Genomic DNA, 19,877 nt, shown 5'->3' with positions numbered 1-19,877 from the left:
TTTGACTGGATGCAGGGTAAACTACAACTTCAATCCCCCAAACTCCTCCAGTAAGTTTAGTTGCAGCTCAATTTTGCTGTTTGTTATACAGACAGATTGGAAAGGGAAGGGCAGTAGGCGGGGCCATGCAAATTTCACAGCAATGGAGAACCCTGGGATGCCTGCCTGTGGTGGAAGAAAAAGCAAAATGTAGGATGAAATGGTCCCCGAATGAAAGCATTCCTTGGGGGGTGGTTTGTAGTGTTTGGGGAGGAGATTGGCAGGGGTTGGGCTCAGGGCCGGTTGATTATACGAGGCCGCTGACGCGGCCGCCTCGGGCGCTGGCCGCTAGGGGCGCTGTCGAGGCATCAACGGCGGCCCGTAGCGCCACCGACGCCTCCGGTGTTGGCGCGGCCGCGCGGGGCTTCAATCCCCGCGCCCGCGCCAAACCGCTAAAAACAGATATGCCATTTTGCCCTTAGTCGACAAACTAAGGGCAAAATGGCCTATCTGGCAGTGCGCATGCGCACAGCACAGATAGGCCATTTGGCCCTTACTTCCTGGTCGCGGCCGCCGATCGCCCGGGCGATCGGTGGCCGCGACCAGGAGGTAAGGGCCAAATGGGCTATCTGTGCTGTGCGCACGGGCTTAACCGCTTAACATTTAAAAATATCTCCGGCCAGCCCTGGTTGGGCTACATGTTCATGGTGCTCACTGTAACCTCAATGTCAGTGGAAAAGAGTGACTTGCTGGCTTCTCAAGAGTGGGAAGTGTAGCCTGTTTGTGGAGGCCAGAGGCTGTCTGTGCGAGTGGACACCCGTGCCACATACACATATATAGGTTTTCACTTTTATTATGGATTTAGATTTAGATTTAATGTGATGATCCTTAAAAAACTTTGCCTGTACGAATTGTAGGCATATAGAACAATGGTGACAAGCGAAATTACCCACCAGGTTGGATTTAGTAATTACAGTAGAGTCTCACTTATCCAAGCCTCGCTTATCCAAGTTTCTGGATTATCCAAGCCATTTTTGTAGACAATGTTTTCAATATACAGTGATATTTTGGTGCTAAATTCGTAAATACAGTAATTTACACCATAACATTACTGCATATTGAACTACGTTTTCTGTCAAATTTGTTCTATAACATGATGTTTTGGTGCTTATTTGTAAAATCATAACCTTATTTGATGTTTAATAGGCTTTTCCTTGATCCCTCTTTATTATCCAACATATTCGCTTATCCAAGCTTCTGCCGGCCCGTTTAGCTTGGATAAGTGAGACTCTACTGTACTTGCTCCACTGAGGGGGTAATTTATGCCATCACATGCCCCACATGTTCCATCACGGAACATCCGAAGGGGTTGAACAATACCAACTCTTATGATTGTTTTTTGTAAAAATTGATAGTCTTCCTTTAAATGTGACTCTGGAGTAACAGCAATTACATTACTTTACAACCATTGTGCTTGCCATTTAAGAGTGAAATTAGTTACTCAGCTTCATATTCGCATTGGAATCAAACTGTTTGCAGAGTATGCATGTTTAAAACTTAGATCTTTCTGTGAGTATGACTTTTACATTATCTTTGTTGTGTATCGTGTATGTCTCATGTAACTATATGTATTGTAAATAACTGGTAGCCACTATATATGTTCCCTATAGGATCCACATTAAAAAAACCCTCAAAAAACCAACTGAAAAAAGGACTACAATCCACCTGATGAAGACTCTTTTGAGTTGAAACCGGTTGTGGTTTTGCAGTCTACTATCCATAATAAAGAAACAAACAATCATTATAAATAAGAAGAGGACTCAATTTGTGTATGTGGAACAATCAAAGAACAAAAGAACATTTATTGTTTATGAGAAGAGGAGTAAATTCATCCTTCAAGAGTAAAATATTGTTTCTACTGTGAATGTAACAGTCTTTTGTTTGATTGTTTAACAACGCCTTTTGTATCTGTTTTCATATTGATGTATTGAACTAAATTTAGGTTTAATGATTTCTGTATTACTGTCAACTCTAGCTCCCCATGCGGGGACATGAGAGAAGCCTCCCACAGGATGATGAAATATAAAACATCTGGATGTCCCCTGGGTAACGTCCTTGCAGACGGCCAATTCTTTCACATCAGAAGCGACCTGCAGTTTCTCAAGTCGCTCCTGACATGAGAAAAAAAGAAACTTATTTTCATTGGGAATTACCCATAATGTGGTCATGCATTTGTAGTAAGTATGAAATAATGGAGTGGGGGGAATTTTACAATCTTAACATTCCGGACTGTGGAATTATTTACTCCTGGAGATTAGGCCAATCCCTTTCATACTTTCCACCAACCAGTGAAACAGAAACAATCTAGCTATTCAGATGGCTATAAAGTCTGCAGATACTCTGGAGCAGGGGTCCTCAAACTTTTAAAGCAGAGGGCCAGTCTACAATCCTTCAGACTGTTGAGGGGCCGAATTATCATTTGAAAAAAAAATGCGAACAAATTCCTATGCACACTGCATATGTCTTATTTGTAGTGCAATACAACAATAACAATTAAAGAACAATACAATATTTAAAAATGAAAACAATTTTAACCAAAATAAACTTATCAGGATTTCAATGGAAAGTGTGGGCCTGATATTGGCCAATGAGATAGTCAAGTTAATTAGGATTGTTGTTGTTGTGTGCCTTCAAGTCATTTCCGACTTTGGGCGAGCCTAAGTCTAAAATATTTATTTATTTACTACCTTTATTTACTACATTTATATCCCACCCTTTTTACCCCGAAGGGGACTCAGAGCAGCTGTATGTACATACAATATATTATTAGCATAGCACAATATTAGCATTATATATTACTATATTGAACTATACCACTATACTGTAATATTATATGTAATATATAACATATGATTAATATTATTATATGGTATTATATTGTATAACATAATATTTTATCAATATTATATGTAATATAATAATATATTATTATAATATAATATATTACATATAATAATAATATATTATTATTATTATTATTATTATTATTTATATTATATGTAATATCTCCCCCCCGCCCAAAAGGTCTAACTGCCATTCTGGACCAGAATGAAGAAGACGGGGCCAGGAAGACTTCTTTCCACCATGTCTCCTGTATCAATTTAATGATATAATATTATATAATAATATTATACTATACTTATATTATGATATATTGTATATACATGTAATATTAATAATAATATTATGATGTAATACAATGTAGTAATAATTATAATTCACTATTATAATTGTATATTTATATTACATGCAATATTACTAATAATATTGCAATATTAGTCGTATAATATAATATATTGTATGTATATATACTTGTAAACTGCCCTGAGTCCCCTTCGGGGTGAGAAGGGCGGGATATAAATGTCGCAAATAAATAAATAAATAAAATATATGCAATATATTATATTATTAAAACTGATATAAAAATATTATATTATAAAAATGAGGGCGGGGGCCTGGTAAATGACCTTGGAGGGCCGCATCCGGCCCCCGGGCCTTAGTTTGGGGACCCCCGCTCTGGAGTTTCCTGGAAGCTCCAGAATATTCCCAGACTTTGCTTACTGCAGAGCAAAGTTAGGTTAAGGGCTCAAAACTCCAGATATTTACCAGACATCACTGTGTGTGCACCATGAAGACTGCCAGTGTCAGATTCCAGGTGAGTGTGGGTTTTGTTCCTGTCTAGACACAATCTAAGTGATCTTTTGATAGGCACTCTGGTTGCCCTTTTATTCTTTTTGTCTTAATTTTTGAATGATTTCATATAGGTTTTAAAATGCCGGTGGCTTAAAAATGGGAGGTTAATTGTTTCCAATGATGCTCAAGTCCCACTATACTATGCCATTGTAGATGATGAGACATGAGCATCCAGAGATTTTGTTATCTGCATGGACGTCTGGAATCAAACCCCAGCAGATGCCAAGCTCCTGTTGAAGTTCAAAAGAAAGCTAGAATGGATTCAATGCTCCACTGGCATCAGTCTACTTTGCTCCATCATTTATTCTCATCATCAGTTATTCTCCAGCATAATGAACTGTTGATAGCCAGATAAAGAGTTTTTTGTTGTTTCTGTTTTCTCTCTACAGCTAAAGCTTGAAAGATTATTCAGAAGATGAAGATGCCATTAACACTTATTCTATTGATGATTGAGATGTACACTTCTATGGCCCAGAAACCAGGTACACCAGTATGTTCTTTTTTTTCCAATTGTGTCATTGCATTTCTGGTCACATAGCTGGTCACCTTGATGTGACCCCACCAGAAGTGACATTGCCAACAAGTCTCTGGCAGGGAGTTGCTTGTAGCCAGTGATGCAACAGCTGGTACACTGGTTTTTTTATTCTCCACACAGCCTTGACTGATTTTACATGTACCGTATATACTCGAAGATAAGCCGAGTTTTTCAGCCCTTATTTATGAGCTGAAAAAGCCTCCCCCGGCTTATATTTGGGTCAAGGTCAAGCCAGCAGCAGAGCCTGGAGGCCACAGTATGTTTTCTTTTCCAAAACTTCCCTCCTCTGCTTCTCCTCCCAGGCTGGTTATCTTATATTTTTTTGAGAGAGAGACAGAGAAGAAGCGAATGTTTTCAAAAGCGAAAGGAGAATGTGAGAGAAACCCTTGCAAGCCAGATTGCATGGGTAGAAGGGGAATTAAAAAAAGATATTCTTGCAAATTTGCACGATTCATTACTATTACTATCACTACTACTACTATTATTGAAAGAACATTTGAGTCCAAAGAGAGGGAAGGAGGGAAAAGAGAGCAACAGAAGGTGTGTATTCCTAAGGAAACAAAAATGAGGTGGGTTTTTTTGGGAGGAGGAGAGAAGTTTTAAAAAGCCTTTTCTAGCTACTTTTAGAGTTTGAAAAAGGGAGAAAGAAAAGAGGTGGGAAAGGGCAGGAGAAAAGAGGACAAAGTTATTTTCAGGAGGACTTTGCTTGCATTTCTTCCTTGGGTAAATGCATGCCCCAAAGCTTCTAAATATTTATATAGATGTTCCCCCTATAAATACATTAATATATGAATTTCCCCCTCATATGTTTACAGGTCTTTGCAAATCCTATGTAAATATAGATAACTAGAGATTTCCATGTACCTGTATATCTGTTCCTATATGTATACATTAATTTTATATATGAATTTTACCCTCACATGTTTGCAAGTGCAGAGGGAAAATGTGCGTGCGCACACACACACAGATGTCTAGATAGATATAAACATTGATAAATAGGGCTTGCAAATATTGCAGGAGGAAAATGCACATAGAGAGAGGATTTGCAAAGGTTTCAGGGGGAAATACACATGTGAAATTAGTATATATAATGATAGATCTATATCTAGCTCTGCATTATTTATGTAGGCATTATATGTTTGCCTGTTACTATGTTGGAAGCTGGCCTGAGTCCCCAGAGGGAGATAAGGCAGGGTACAAATGAAGTTGCTGTTGTTGAAGATGATTATAAAGTTATTGCTGCTTTTCCATTTATAGAGTTAGTTTACTGTTTTTCTTTGAAATACAGTAAATATTCAAAACATTTAACCCACTGATGCCTCAATTAATGTAATTTTATTGGTTTCTAATTTATTTACCTGCTGCATTCCCCACCCTCGGCTTATACTCAAGTCAATAAGTTTTCCCAGTTTTTTTGTGGTAAAATTAGGTGCCTCAGCTTATATTTGGGTTGGCTTATACTCGAGTATATATGGTAACTTGTTTTCCAAACATACCTGCACTTCGCACATAGTCACAATTGCATTTCAGCTTCATTCTGAAAAACTTTTCTTGTGTTATGTGAGAAATACAGTAATGGCTTCAATACTTGAACATTTGAGTTTTGCTTAACCTTATCTTTTATTTTCTTCCTTTTAGCTCTCAAGACTGCCGATATCGTGTTTTTGGTTGCTAGCAGCAATGCATCTTCCCCTTATGTTAAAACATTTATTAGCAAAACAATAAATAGCTTACCTCTAGGGCCAAATGAGTATCGTGCAGCACTTGCTCAGTTCAGCGATCAGGTATACAATGAATTCCACCTGGATACCTACAAAGGGAAGAACCAAATGCTGAACCACATCAAAAGTAAATTGGTGTTTAAAGGTGGCCCTTTGAAAACAGGCAATGCTCTCAGGAAGATTCAGGAATCAGTTTACTGGAAATCAATCACAGGACAAAACAGGTCCAAGATTTTGATAGTTATGACACCTCAACCATCTGAGGATGATGTGAAAGAAGCTGCTCAAATGCTGCAGAAGGCTGGAGTGAAGACTGTTGCACTGGGGATGGAAAATGCTTCACATGATGAACTATTTCTCATAGCCACAAAACCATATTCTTTCTTTTTTCCTATAATGGAAGAACTCAGTTTATTTTCTCAGAACATTTCTGGAATCATTGTTGATGCTTTGCACACAGATCCATCAAATAACGGAACAGCATTAGAAGGTAAGAAATGAAATATATGTTTATAAGGAAGTGCTTAGTTTTAATAACACAAAAAGGTTTTTAAAAAATCATTCAGTGAAGGTATGTCTACACTGGTCAGGTTAGCCCAGTATACATCTGCCCTTGGAGCATATACATGCTGAATCTGAGATTATTGTCCATGTCCTGAAGCCTCAAGTACTGGAGTTTTCAGTGAATTCAGATAATTTTGGATATGTATTCTCCATTGGCTTGGTGCTTGATTCTGTCAGCAATGTTATGAAATCTTGTCAATGAGAATCAAATTATCCAGCACAGTGTGGCTTCAGGCCAGGGCATGGTACCGAGATAGCCTTGGTCGCCTTAGTTGATGATCTACGCCGCGATCTGGACAGGGGGAGTGTGTCCCTGCTGGTTCTGCTGGACCTCTCAGCGGCCTTCGATACCGTCAATCATGGTATCCTTCTGGGACGCCTCGTCGGGATGGGGCTCGGAAGTACTGTTTTGCAGTGGCTCCGGTCCTTCCTGGAGGGGCGTTCCCAGATGGTGTCCTTGGGGGACACCTGCTCGGCCCCACAACCATTGACTTGTAGGGTCCTGCAGGGTTCAGTACTGTCCCCCATGTTGTTTAACATTTACATGAAGCCACTGGGAGAGGTCATCCGGAGTTTCGGGGTAAGGTGTCATCTGTACGCAGATGATGTCCAGCTCTGTCACTCCTTTCCACCTGTCACTAAGGAGGCTGTCCAGGTCCTGAACCAGTGTCTGGCCACTGTGTCAGACTGGATGAGGGCTAACAAATTGAAATTGAATCCAGACAAGACAGAGGTCCTCCTGGTCAGTCGTAGGGCCGAACAGGGAATAGGGTTACAGCCTGTGTTGGACGGGGTCACACTCCCCCTAAAGACAGGTTTGCAGTCTGGGGGTGATCCTGGACTCATAGCTGAGCCTGGAGCCCCAGGTCTCGGCGGTGGCCAGGGGAGCCTTCGCACAACTAAGACTTGTGCGCCAGCTGCACCCGTTCCTTGGGAGGTCTGACTTGGCCACGGTGGTCCACGCTCTGGTCACATCCCATTTGGACTATTGCAACGCTCTCTACGTGGGGTTGCCTTTGAAGACGGCCCGGAAGCTCCAACTAGTACAATGAGCGGCAGCCAGATTAATAACTGGGGCGGCATACAGGGCGCGTACCACCCCCTTGTTAAGCCAGCTCCACTGGCTGCCGATATGCTACCGAGCCCAATTCAAAGTGCTGGTTTTGACCTATAAAGCCCTAAACGGTTCTGGCCCAATCTACTTGTCCGAACGCATCTCCTCCTATGAGCCAGGAAGATCCCTAAGGTCATCTGGAGAGGCCCTGCTCTCAGTCCCGCCTGCCTCACAAGCGTGGCTGGTGGGAACGAGGGACAGGGCCTTCTCGGTGGTGGCTCCCCGGCTGTGGAACACCCTCCCCAGAGATATACGGCAAGCCCCAACCCTTTTGAGTTTTAGAAAAGCCTTAAAAACATGGCTATGTGCCCAGGCTTTTAACGAATAAATGATAAAGACGACCCAGACTGTTATATGGATAAAGTAGGAGGATATTGGATGAACGGATTTTAAGCATATGTTTTATGTTTTACATTTTTTACAGTATTTAACTGGTTGTAATACATTTTTATATGTTGTTGTTTTAATTATGTGTCGGCATCGAATTGTTGCCAATTGTACACCGCCCTGAGTCCCTTTTGGTGAGAAGGGAAGGATAGAAATATTGGAAATAAATAAATAATAGTCTGGGAATGTTGACAGGTTGTGTCATCTTGTGGGGTATAGCAATAAAGTGTGAATTAGCATTCAGGTGTTGTACAGCTGATTTCCTGCCCAATTAGTTTTGTCCCCATGCTTGCCTGCTCAGGGATAACAATGGAAAGAGACCCACTGAATCCATTTTGACAGACCACTGTGTATTTTCCTTTTTCCCTGGGCTGGGTCTGACCCTGGTTGTCTGAAACCCAAATTCCCACAAAGGATAATCCTAAAATAGAATAGGCTGCAGATTCAGGCATTCTCAAGACTTTTTGATACCTACAATTAACATATATCGCTGTGATAAGACAAGCTTTATTGTTGGTAAATGCAGTAGAGTCTCACTTATCCAACATAAACAGGCCAGCAGAATGTTGGATAAGCAAAAATGTTGGATAATAAGGAGGGATTAAGGAAAAGCCTATTAAATGTCCAATTACATTATGATTTTACAAATTAAGCACCAAAAATCATGTTTTGCAACAAATTGATAGAAAAAGCAGTTCAGTACACGATAACATTATGTAGTAATTACTGTATTTACGAATTTAGCACCAAGATATTGCAATGTATTGAAAACATTGACTACAAAAACATTGACTACTAAAAAATTGACTAACAAATAAAGATAGAATTGCATAAAATAAACTTATAGTAACATTGTTGGAAGTTAAATCCGTAAAAAGTTCAGTCCTTGCTGCCTAGAGAAACAGCTGTAGATCCAGGCAGAAGGCAGGCTGGATAAGCGAAAGTTGGATAAGTGAGACTCTACTGTAGTACCATAGATGCAGCCGCAGTTCAATATCAAATTGATTGATATGACCTTTAGCAAATGGTTTTAAGCGTCCTTTAAACATCAAATTCAATCAGTTTATCACAAGGCTAAAACTCTGGATGTGGCCACATGCAATCTCCAAGCCTGAATCTTCAGTTTCACCTCCAGAGATTTTGGAAAATTTAACTTTAACATTCAGCATCCTCCAGGATGCCATTTCTCTCTTTGTTTCCTTGTGTGGGTTTGGGAAAGCTTTCCCCCCCAAACCAGAAGTGCTATCCACTCTTTTCTATACTGAGGAAAGACAACTTTCCAGTATTGAAAACTTCGCAGGATACCTCAGAATTATGGAAAATTTCCTGGAGGAAACGTTAATTATTTGGGGGTGTGGGGGTCATGGAGGTAGAATTTCCCAAGATCCAGTGAAGTCTACTCCAATATTCAGGAATCAGCCATTCCATTCTAAATCTATGCAACTAAAAACAGTTACAGTACAGTTTCACTTATCCAACATAATCAAGCCGGCAGAACGTTGAATAAACGAAAATGTTGGATAATAAGGAAGGATTAAGGAAAAGTCTATTAAACATCAAATTACGCTATGATTTTACAAATTAAGCACCAAAACATCATGTTTTACAACAAACTGATAGAAAAAGCATTTCAATACACAATAACGTTATGTAGTAATTACTGTATTTATGAATTTAGCACCAAAACATTGCAATGTATTGAAAACATTGACTACAAAAACATTGACTACTAAAAGATATAATGCATTGGATAATACAGAATGTTGGATAAGCGAAGGTTGGATAAGTGAGAGTCTTCTGTAATTAGAAGGAGCTGTTTCCAAGCATGGGAGCCAGTGGATTCATAGCAACTTCCTTGTCACAATTAAGAAGTACACAGAATAACTAAATAATTGGGTTGTTGTATGTCTTTCGGGATGTGTGGCCATGTTCCAGAAGTATTCTCTCCTGACTTTTCACCCACATCTATGGCAGGCATCCTCAGAGGTTGTGAGGCATGGATAAACTAGGCAAGGAAGGTAAATATATATATATCTGTGAGAGTCCAGGGTGTGACAAGAGTCCTTTGTCAGTTGGAAGCCAGTGCTAATGTTTCAGAAGTATTCTCTCCTGATGTTTTGTCCACATCTATGGCAGGCATCCTCAGAGGTTGTGAGGCATGGATACACCAGGCAAGGAAGGTAAATATATATATCTGTGGAGAGTCCAGGGTGTGACAAGTGTCCTTTGTCAGTTGGAAGCTAGCGCTAATGTTTCAATTAATCACTCTAATTAGCATTGGAAAGGTTTGTCTCTTGCCTGGGGGGCATCCTTTGTTCAGAGTCATTAGTCGTCCTTGGGGCTCCTCTGCCCTCAGAGTGTTGCTTCCCATCTACTGTTCTGATTTTTGAGTTTTTTAATACTGGTAGCCAGATTTTGTTCATTTTCATGGTTTCCTCCTTTCTGTTGAAGTTGTCCACATGCTTGTGGATTTCAATGGCTTCTCTGTGTAGTCTAACATGATAGTTGTTGGAATGGTCCAGCATTTCTGTGTTCTCAAATAATATACTGTGTCCAGGTTGGTTCATCAAGTGCTCTGCTATGGCTTTAGTGCCTTTCACTAAATAATTGCTAACATTTGATCCCATGTCTTCTTCTCCCTACAGCTTGTGATGCTGATGCAGTTGCTGATGTTGCTTTCATAGTTGATGTGGGCTCATCACAAACAAACATCGAAAAGATTCAAATATTTTTAGAGAAGCTGGTATCGTCTCTGGATGTGAAGGACAAATGTATGAGGATTGGCTTAGTGACATATAGCAATAAGCCCCAGGCGACATCTTTACTGAGAATGGCAACGGATAAAACTCATGTCCTGCAGAGCATTCAAAGTATTTCTCCCAAGGGAGGAAAGGCCAACTTGGGGCCTGTCATTCATTTCACAAAGGAAAAAGTCTTCTCCAAAAGTGCAGGAAGCAGAAAGTCTCAAGGAGTGGAACAAATAGCCATTGTGATCACCCACAGGACTTCGGAAGATGATGTGAGTGGTGCAGCAACTGCTCTCAGGAGGGCTGGTGTGACTATCTTTGCCATTGGCATTGATGCAGCTAACACCACCCAGTTAGCTCAAATAGTTGCTTACCCTCCAGAAAAACACCTTACTCGCTTAAAAACATTTTCCCATTTGCCAAATAAAACTCAGATATTTCATAAGAAGATCATGAATAAAATACAGCAAAAGCTTTACTTGGACGCCAAAAGAGCAGAACTTCTCAAAAGAGGTAATCTATTGCCCATTATTATTGTTTAAAACCCTATTCTTCAGTAAAAGAATGCTAGTCGCTCATCAGCAATCAACATCAAAACACATTTTATCTGTGTTGCGGTACATTGCTACTAATGATTTCTACATTTTCACCTAAACATGTGCATTCACATATTTAAATGTGTATGTTCTTTTGTCTTTTTCCTCCCCCCCCCCCCCAATGCATCAGAGATCTTTGGTAACACCATTGTTTTGGGGAATTAATGTCTACTACATGTTATGAGAGCTATCCAAGGTGCTGAATCGTATTTTCAAAATATATTCAATACCTTGGATAGTTCACTTATGAAATGTAGCTTTTATAAAACTTATTGTGAATGTACTACTTTGAAGCATCTAAGCCACCAATTGCCTCTGTAACAGAAAAAAAATAGTCCTGCTCTTCTATGATAAATTGTTTATGAGAATGTTTAATTTCTCATTACTTTTAAATCTAATTTTTCTGCTTATTCTTTTTACCCTGAAGATTTTCAAATATATTCAGCTAAAATATAAAATATATATAGTTTATTATTACAGATTATTATTATTTTTTATTATGTCACAGCAAACAAGATAGATATGCTGGATTTTGTATCACAAAATCACAAGTTGAACACTTCCCAAGTGTCTAGGACTGTGTGATGTATTTTTTCGGATGATGCGTGCAGATCCCAGTAGGGTGGCCTTTTGCAGTTGGCAGATTATAATTTTGTGAATGTCTATTGTTTCCAAATGCCAGCTGAGATCTTTTGGCATGGCACCCAATGTGCCGATCACCACTGGGACCACCTGCACTGGTTTCTGCCAGAGTCTTTGAAGTTCAATCTTGAGGTCCTGATAGCGGCTGAGTTTTTCCTGTTGTTTTTTTCAACAGATTATTATTATTATTATTATTATTATTATTATTATTATTATTATTATTATTATTATTTTATTATGACACAGCAAACAAGATAGATATGCTGGATTTCGTATCTCAAAATCACAAGTCGAACACTTCCCAAGTGTCTAGGACTGTGTGATGTATTATTATTATTATTATTATTATTATTATTATTATTATTATTATTATTATATTCTTGTTTCATCAACACCTGGGACATCTATAAATTTTTGGCAGTTTGTACACCTGTTTAATTGGCATTTCCATGCTGGAGACTAACATGTGTTATGGCCACTAACCACTAGGCTAGAATGTAGTTCTCTCACTGTTGTATGGAAAAAACAACAACCCAGATGCATCATTTGAGTGTAAAATTATCTTCTTCATAGGATGTGTGGATACAGAAGAAGCTGATATTTATTTTCTCATCGGTGGTTCTTCAAGTATGAATTATTTTGACTTTGCGGACCTAAAATTGTTTTTGAAAGAAGTAGTCAAATTTTTTATGGTTGGACCTAACAAGGTTCGGTTTGGAGTTGTACAGTATGCTGAAATCAATGAGCTGGAATTTGGACCTGAGGAATATGGTAAAACAAGTGACATCTTGAAAGCCATCGAAAACATCCGCCAATTAAGAGGGAACCCTCACACAGGAAAAGCTTTGAAATTTATTCATCCTTTATTAAGGAAATCACAAGGGCAACATTCTAGAAATGTTCCCTGTCATCTGGTGGTATTAACAGACCAGATATCGGAAGACCCTGTGAAGGAACCCGCCAAGAAGTTGAAGAATGAAATGGTCAGCATTTATGCCATTGGTATTAGACATGCCAATGAGTCCCAGATTTATGAGATTGCAGAGTCTAAAGACAGAGCTTATTTTGTGAATGATTTTGCCTCTTTGAAACATATAAGGAACGAAGTTGTCAGAGACATCTGTGCTGTAGAAGGTAAGAACAGCAATAAGACAAAGGGACCATATAAATTCCATAATCATTTTTGCTATATAACTGACATGTTTTAAAATAATAAAGACTGTTCCCAAAATAAGGAGAAAAACAGCATTCTGTAGTTTCATTCTGAGTACAGCTTAATAATAATAATAATAATAATAATAATAATAATAATAATAATAATAATAAATAACAACAACAACTTTATTCTTATAACCCTCCTAGAGGGACTCGGGGCGGCTTACATGAGGACCAAAACAAGGAGTTCAATTTTAAGAATTAAAACATAGTCAGAAAGTGTTGGATATAATGAATATGGATTTATTGACTCAAAAACTAGCATGGGACAGAAACTTCAAAAATAGAACTGACTGGAAACCTATGAAAGAATATTTACAAAGGGAAAAAATTAATTTTTACATAGACTAATGAAACTTCCTGGGATCACAACATAAAATTAAAGTAGTTAAATTTTTCTTACCTACAAACTTAAAACGTATGAACAAAGAGAAAAAAAAGAAAAAGAGGACCACATCCAGAGCTCTGGAAGTTATAGGGAAAATATAGCAACTGTTGAATTATATATCTTCCTTCTTTTTACCTCTTTTTTTTCTCCTCTTCATTTCTTTTTTCCCCTTCTTTTTATTAGTATTGCTTTGGTTAGTTTTTCCTTCACATTATTCTAGGTGATGATTATCGTGATGTGATTTTATTAAATTGAGAAAAGAATATGATTTCTTTTTATGTAACAAGAAATATACAGGTTGCTTGTAAAATGCACAATAAAAATATTTGCAAAAAAAAAACATAGTCAGAACAATATAATTAAAACCATTAAACAATCCAATGAATAAAACATATTAAAATACATCTAAAAACATTAGAGACTGAAAGTGGGACTATTGAAAATTATAAGGGAAGGGCAGGGCTTGTGTAAAACACAGGACAATAGGACCAGGAGTGGGAATAAAGTGCTGGAAGCTGGGAGAATAAATAAATTAGGACTGGGCAGTGATGGTTATTTGTTGATGTTATTCAAAAGCACATTGAAACATCAATGTTTTTAAGTCTTTACGGAATGTGGACAGGGTGGGTGCTAATCACAACAGTGATATGAAAATATGAGAATCCATAATATGTTTCCCCATATTCTATGACTTGCTGTTTTGCCAATTTAGGATCCTTTTGGGATTTGAAGACCAAAAAAAATCCAGTGGGTGAAAGATTTTAACAAGTCTGTTGATACAGCAGGCAATTGTTAGAGGCCTAAAATCCTTAAAAGTATCAGATCCCAACTGATATTGGAAGTTAAACAGGGTCAATTAATAGTTAATATTTGGAAAACTATCAATGAAAACCAGGTGGTTAGGCAATATTTCAGAAGAAGAAATTGGCAAAGCTATCTCTGAGTAGTTCTTGCTTAAGAAAACCCGGGGGCCGGGCTGTGGCGCAGGCTGGTGAGCAGCCTGCTGCAATAAATCACTCTGACCATGAGGTCATGAGTTCGAGGCCAGCCCGTGGCGGGATTAAAAATTAAAAATAGCCCCTCCTCGTTGCTGACCTAGCAACCCGAAAGATAGTTGCATCAATCAAGTAGGAAATAAGGTACCACTTATAAAAGTGGGGAGGCAAATTTAACTAATTTATGACGTTGGAATGAGGAAGTGCGGTCAGAGTGGATGATGAAGCAGCTGCTCCCCCCTGTGGCCAGAATCGAACATCCCCTCAGGAGAAGGTTAAATTGCCTCTGCATCTGTCTGTCTCTGTCTCAGTTCAAATGTAAAATTACCCAAGTGGTATATTTAAATTCCCAAATAAACAATTCATAATGACATTTCTTTTGTTTTTCTTCAAACAGCCTGCAAGGAAAAGAAAAGCGATATTCTCTTTCTGGTGGACAGTTCTAGGAGCATCAGCCCAGATAACTTTTTGAAAATGAAGGACTTTATGAGTGAATTAGTGAACAAATCTGACATTGGTTTAGACCGTATGCATGTTGGTGCCATCCAATTCAGCAGCAGAAACAAAGAAGAATTTCGTCTCAGCCAGTATGCTACAAAGAGTGACATCATCAGAGCTATTGGGAGAATGTCTCTTATGGGACAGAGTACACTTACGGGAGGAGCTCTGCAATTTGTGTTGGATTATTTCAGGCCCATCAAAGGTTCCCGACCCTACGTTAAGAAAATTCTTATACTTATAACAGATGGAGAAGCACAGGATGATGTAAAAACCCCTGCAGAAGCTTTGCGACAAGAAGGCATCATTGTCTATTCTGTGGGAGTATTTAATGCAAACAGAACACAGCTGGTGGAGATAAGTGGGAAGCCGGAGATGGTGTTTTACGTGGAAGATTTTGACATTCTGAAGCACTTAGAAAACGAAATCCTCTTTGGAATATGTAGCCCATATGATGGTGAGTATTAGGGTTGTGCACATGTTTGCTTTTACAAATAGGCTCTAGCTGATTTGGCTGGTTCGGCCCTTTCAGCCAGCTTTAATGGCACAGGCTCGGAGTTTAACTGAATTGCACACCCCTAGTGAGTATCATGGAGCCTTGGTGGTGAAGTGTGTTAAAGCACTGAACTGCTGAACTTGCAGACCAAAAGGTCACAGGTTCAAATCCCGGGAGCAGAGTGAGCGCCCGCTGTTAGCTCCAGCTTCTACCAACCTAGCAGTTCAAAAACATGCCAATGTGAGTAGATCAATAGGTACCACTCCGGCGGGAAGGTAACGGCACTCCATTCAGTCATGCCGGCCACATGACCTTGGAGGTGTCTACAGACAACGCCGGCTCTTCGGCTTAGAAATGGAAATGAGCACCAACCCCCAGAGTCAGACATGACTAGACTTAACGTCAGGGCAAACATTTACCTTTTAGTGAGCATCATGGAGATGGAAACTGATCCACACAGAGGTCTCACGGTCCATCTTTACTGATGTAGCCAATAAACCTGATTGGATTTACAAATTCAAATCACACCCTATTCTATTCAAAATATTACCTGACATTTCTGTATCAAGAGTTTTAAAAATGCATGTCAAAATCAGTCCTTTGAACTTACTAATACTCTAATCCATTTTAGTCATATAAATCTGTATCTCTTTCAATTCAGATGCGAAAATTACAAAAATTCAAAAGCATTCTTTCTAGGTAAAGGTAAAGGTTTTCCCCTGACGTTAAGTCCAGTCATGTCTGACTCTGGGGGTTGGTGCTCATCTCCATTTCTAAGCCGAAGAGCCGGCGTTGTCTGTAGACACCTCCAAGGTCATGTGGCCGGCATGACTGCATGGAGCGCCGTTACCTTCCCGCCAGAGCGGTACCTATTGATCTACTCACATTGGCATGTTTTCGAACTGCTAGGTTGGCAGGAGCTGGAGCTAACAGCGGGCGTTCACTCCGCTCCCGGGGTTTGAATCTGGGACCTTTCGGTCTCCAGCTCAAAGCTTCTTTCTAGAGGATGAGATTTTTGAAATTTTTTTTACAAATTACTTTTTATGCAACGATCTTGCACAAAAATCAATAACGAAATAAATTATGGGTGGGGTTTTTTTGCCTTTTCACTTTTGCCTCATGCAGAAATTGAAAATGGAAAGTTACAGGATATTTTTGGACATGTCTAAGCTGCTTTTTCTCATTGGAGACTAGACCACTGCAGCTAATGTCACTAATCCGGCTACTCCAGCTTTGATGTAATTAAGGTTTGTGTGACTCTGATAATCCTGATGTGAAATAGATGACCCTGTTCAAAATGTCATTTGAGTCATCAGGTGGAGAAGTACTTAGAGTTATTTTCTTTCTCCTCATTTTTTGGCTTCAGACTCTTGTTATTGCAGATAAAGCTGTCTTGTTAAAGTAATACATATGGTGTGGAACATAAAAACTCATGCCATAAGGTCATGCCTTCTGTCAAAGATTGCGGGGGAAAAAAAACCCTACAGGAGACATTTTAAAAATACAGCTGCCCTTAGTAAAAAAACAACAACAAAAAAAAAACCAGAATTAAAGGGACAACTAAGAATTCAGAGCCAATTTGATAATCCCCAGATATTAAATGTAGACATGAGATAAGACTTTAAATTATTATTCCTTTTAGGAAAAGGTTTGGCACAAAAGCAATATAGAAAGTACTGAATGATTTAGTAAATGATTTACCGTATATACTCGAGTATAAGCCGACCCGAATATAAGCCGAGGCACCTAATTTTACCAAAAAAAACCCTGGGAAAACATTGACTCAAGTATAAGCCGAGAGTGGTAAATTTCAGAAATAAAAATAGATCCCAATAAAATTACATTAATTGAGGCATCAGTAGGTTAAATGTTTTGAATATTTCCATAAAGCTCAAATTTAAGATAAGACTGTCCAACTCTGATCAAATCATTATTCTCATCTTCTTCAATGTAAATATGCTTATGTATCCTTTTAATAATAATAGAGTAAAATAATACATGTAATAATAATAATAATAAATACAGGAAAATAATACATGTAATAATAGAGTAAAATAATAAATATAATAATAATAATATCAGAGTGAAATAATAAATGTAATAATAATAATAATAATAATAATAATAATAATAATAATAATAATAATAATAGAGTAAAATAAATGTAATAGTAGCAACAATAATAGAGAAAAATAATAAATGTAATACCAATAATAATAAAGAGAAATAATAAGCGTACCATATATTCTTGAGTATAAGCTGACCCAAATATAAGCCAATCTGGACCCTCACCCAAGTATAAGCCGAGGGGGGCTTTTTCAGTCTTAAAAAAAGGGCTGAAAAACTAGGCTTATACTCAAGTATATACAGTAGTTCATGTTAATGTTTTGGTTTAAAAAAGTGTTCCTGCCACTTATTTCCGAGACAAATATAATGCTACAAAATAGTTATATGCACACATCTATTCCATGTCCCAGCACAGATAGGCCTAACTAATCTGTCCAAAGATTTCTTATCATACCCTGCTTTTTGACATGCAGATGGTAGACATGGGGATAAAGTTTTCTACTTTGCGTGCATGTTCATATGTATGCACACAACATAACTCCCATGAGGAAACTTGTGAACTGTAATCATGTCATGGAAGCTAGGCATTCTTGTTAGACAACTTTATCAGTTGGTTCAAGTTTCATAAAAGGTTTGAGGGATACTACAGAAATGTTTTCAAAAGGGATGAAAGGCAGTAAGTAGTACAAGCTATCCTGCACTTGGCTTCATCATCCATAATTGAAATCCTATCTTGCAATTTTGTGGCTGGTTTCCCTTGAATATCACTTATCTCTTTTCCAAACTATTATGTCTTTTGCTCCTAAAATAACCAACCCTTCCCTTCCTGCTGAGGTGTTTGGGAAAGTATAATTGATTAAGAATTTGGGCAGCATAATAACTTAATCACTGTGCTGGTATGGCTGTACCAGAAGCTCTGCTAATGTTTGCAATCATAGGACAGGCCGCCTGTCAATCATCAAGTTTGGTTCCGCCCCTTGTTCAGGGCTCTGGGAGGGAAGGAGCTATTTTTAAGTCAGTCTCACTTAAGGAAGCTCAGCTATAGGATGTAGACCAGCTCATCCCGTAAAAAAGCTTCATATCTCAATAACATCCGGGGATATAGAACATCCGAGAAAACAGAAATGGAAATTCCAGGGGAAAAGGTCCCAAAGGCTCTGGCTGAGAGCTTACAGCCTCTCAGCCTCACAGCTCCTGAGGGAAACAGCCCTAAAATTTCCAAAGAAACCTCGGAGAGAGAACGGCACCACAGATCCACGGAACCCCAGCTGAAACATCTACAAGCCTTGGTTGGTAGGTCCACTCAATACCCAGACGCACTTGGAATCGGTAGTGGGTCCCACATCAGCTAGGCCCATATGATAGACAGCCTGGGAGATGTTATAAGAGGGTTTTCACAGTTATCCAAAGCCAATCGCCTGTCCCTTGGGGACAAGACTGAAAGGGCCAACAGTCTATTAAGGAAACCTTAAAGTGTTATTTGACTCCTTGAAGATTTATTATTTGTTCAACAATAAAGACTTTGTTATCTCATTAAAGACTCAAAGGACTATCCTTTTCAGGAAAATCCTCAAGAACCTCTCTTTGAGGTGCCCTGGCTTCCCGCTGGGCATAAAGTATACGTCCTATACAAAGACAATAGTTACAGGCCCAGCGCGTGACAGAACAGACACATTGCTGCCCTTTAATGGTATCAAGAATTTGCAACTAGACGCAGATATCTCAGGCCTGACCCTGATATATAATACTGCCTCTATCACAACAACATTTTATCATAGATGCAACATTTTATTGCATCATAGGTATACACAGTGTGCAGAATAATGAGATAATGATAATATCGCCTCTAATAATTTTACTTCTTTTACAAAAATAGCATGTTTCATGAAGACTGCCAAAACTGTAGTCATGCACATTTTAGCAACACTGTCCTACATGCATTTCTTGTGAAATGCTGGATTTCTATTTACTGGCACAAAAAGTCCAAGGCGCTTCCAGGCAGAAGAGTCCAACACTATCAATCATTGAGTATCATTTCTACCTTCATTATTTTTTTCTCAAAAAAAATTGGTGGATTCCTTCCACGATTCTGGGAGTTCCCCCTTTTTCAAGACCGAATTCATCACTGATACCAACTGTGGTACTAGCTCTTCCTTAAACGTTTTATAGTATAGGGTCGA

At 38.7% G+C, this 19,877-nt stretch overlaps 1 protein-coding gene across 1 annotated transcript in view; it reads left to right on the top strand.

Annotated features, from left to right (window-relative positions):
- Positions 1-5,862: 5,862 nt before the first annotated feature.
- The window catches only part of LOC100561835 (collagen alpha-6(VI) chain), a gene marked incomplete at its 5' end in the record, with an annotated part of 86,561 nt that continues 72,546 nt past the window's right edge, over positions 5,863-19,877 (top strand). Inside the window, 4 exons of the mRNA XM_062957850.1 lie at positions 5,863-6,478; positions 10,699-11,313; positions 12,612-13,172; positions 15,034-15,591. Of these exons, the coding sequence (XP_062813920.1) occupies positions 5,863-6,478; positions 10,699-11,313; positions 12,612-13,172; positions 15,034-15,591 (2,350 nt within the window). The remainder of the gene's footprint in view (positions 6,479-10,698; positions 11,314-12,611; positions 13,173-15,033; positions 15,592-19,877) is intronic.

This window comes from Anolis carolinensis, chromosome 6 (genome assembly GCF_035594765.1).
Source record: "Anolis carolinensis isolate JA03-04 chromosome 6, rAnoCar3.1.pri, whole genome shotgun sequence".
Taxonomy (NCBI): domain Eukaryota; kingdom Metazoa; phylum Chordata; class Lepidosauria; order Squamata; family Dactyloidae; genus Anolis; species Anolis carolinensis.
The sequence above is the reverse complement of the archived record's forward strand: the minus strand, read 5'-3'. Positions and strand labels throughout refer to the sequence as shown.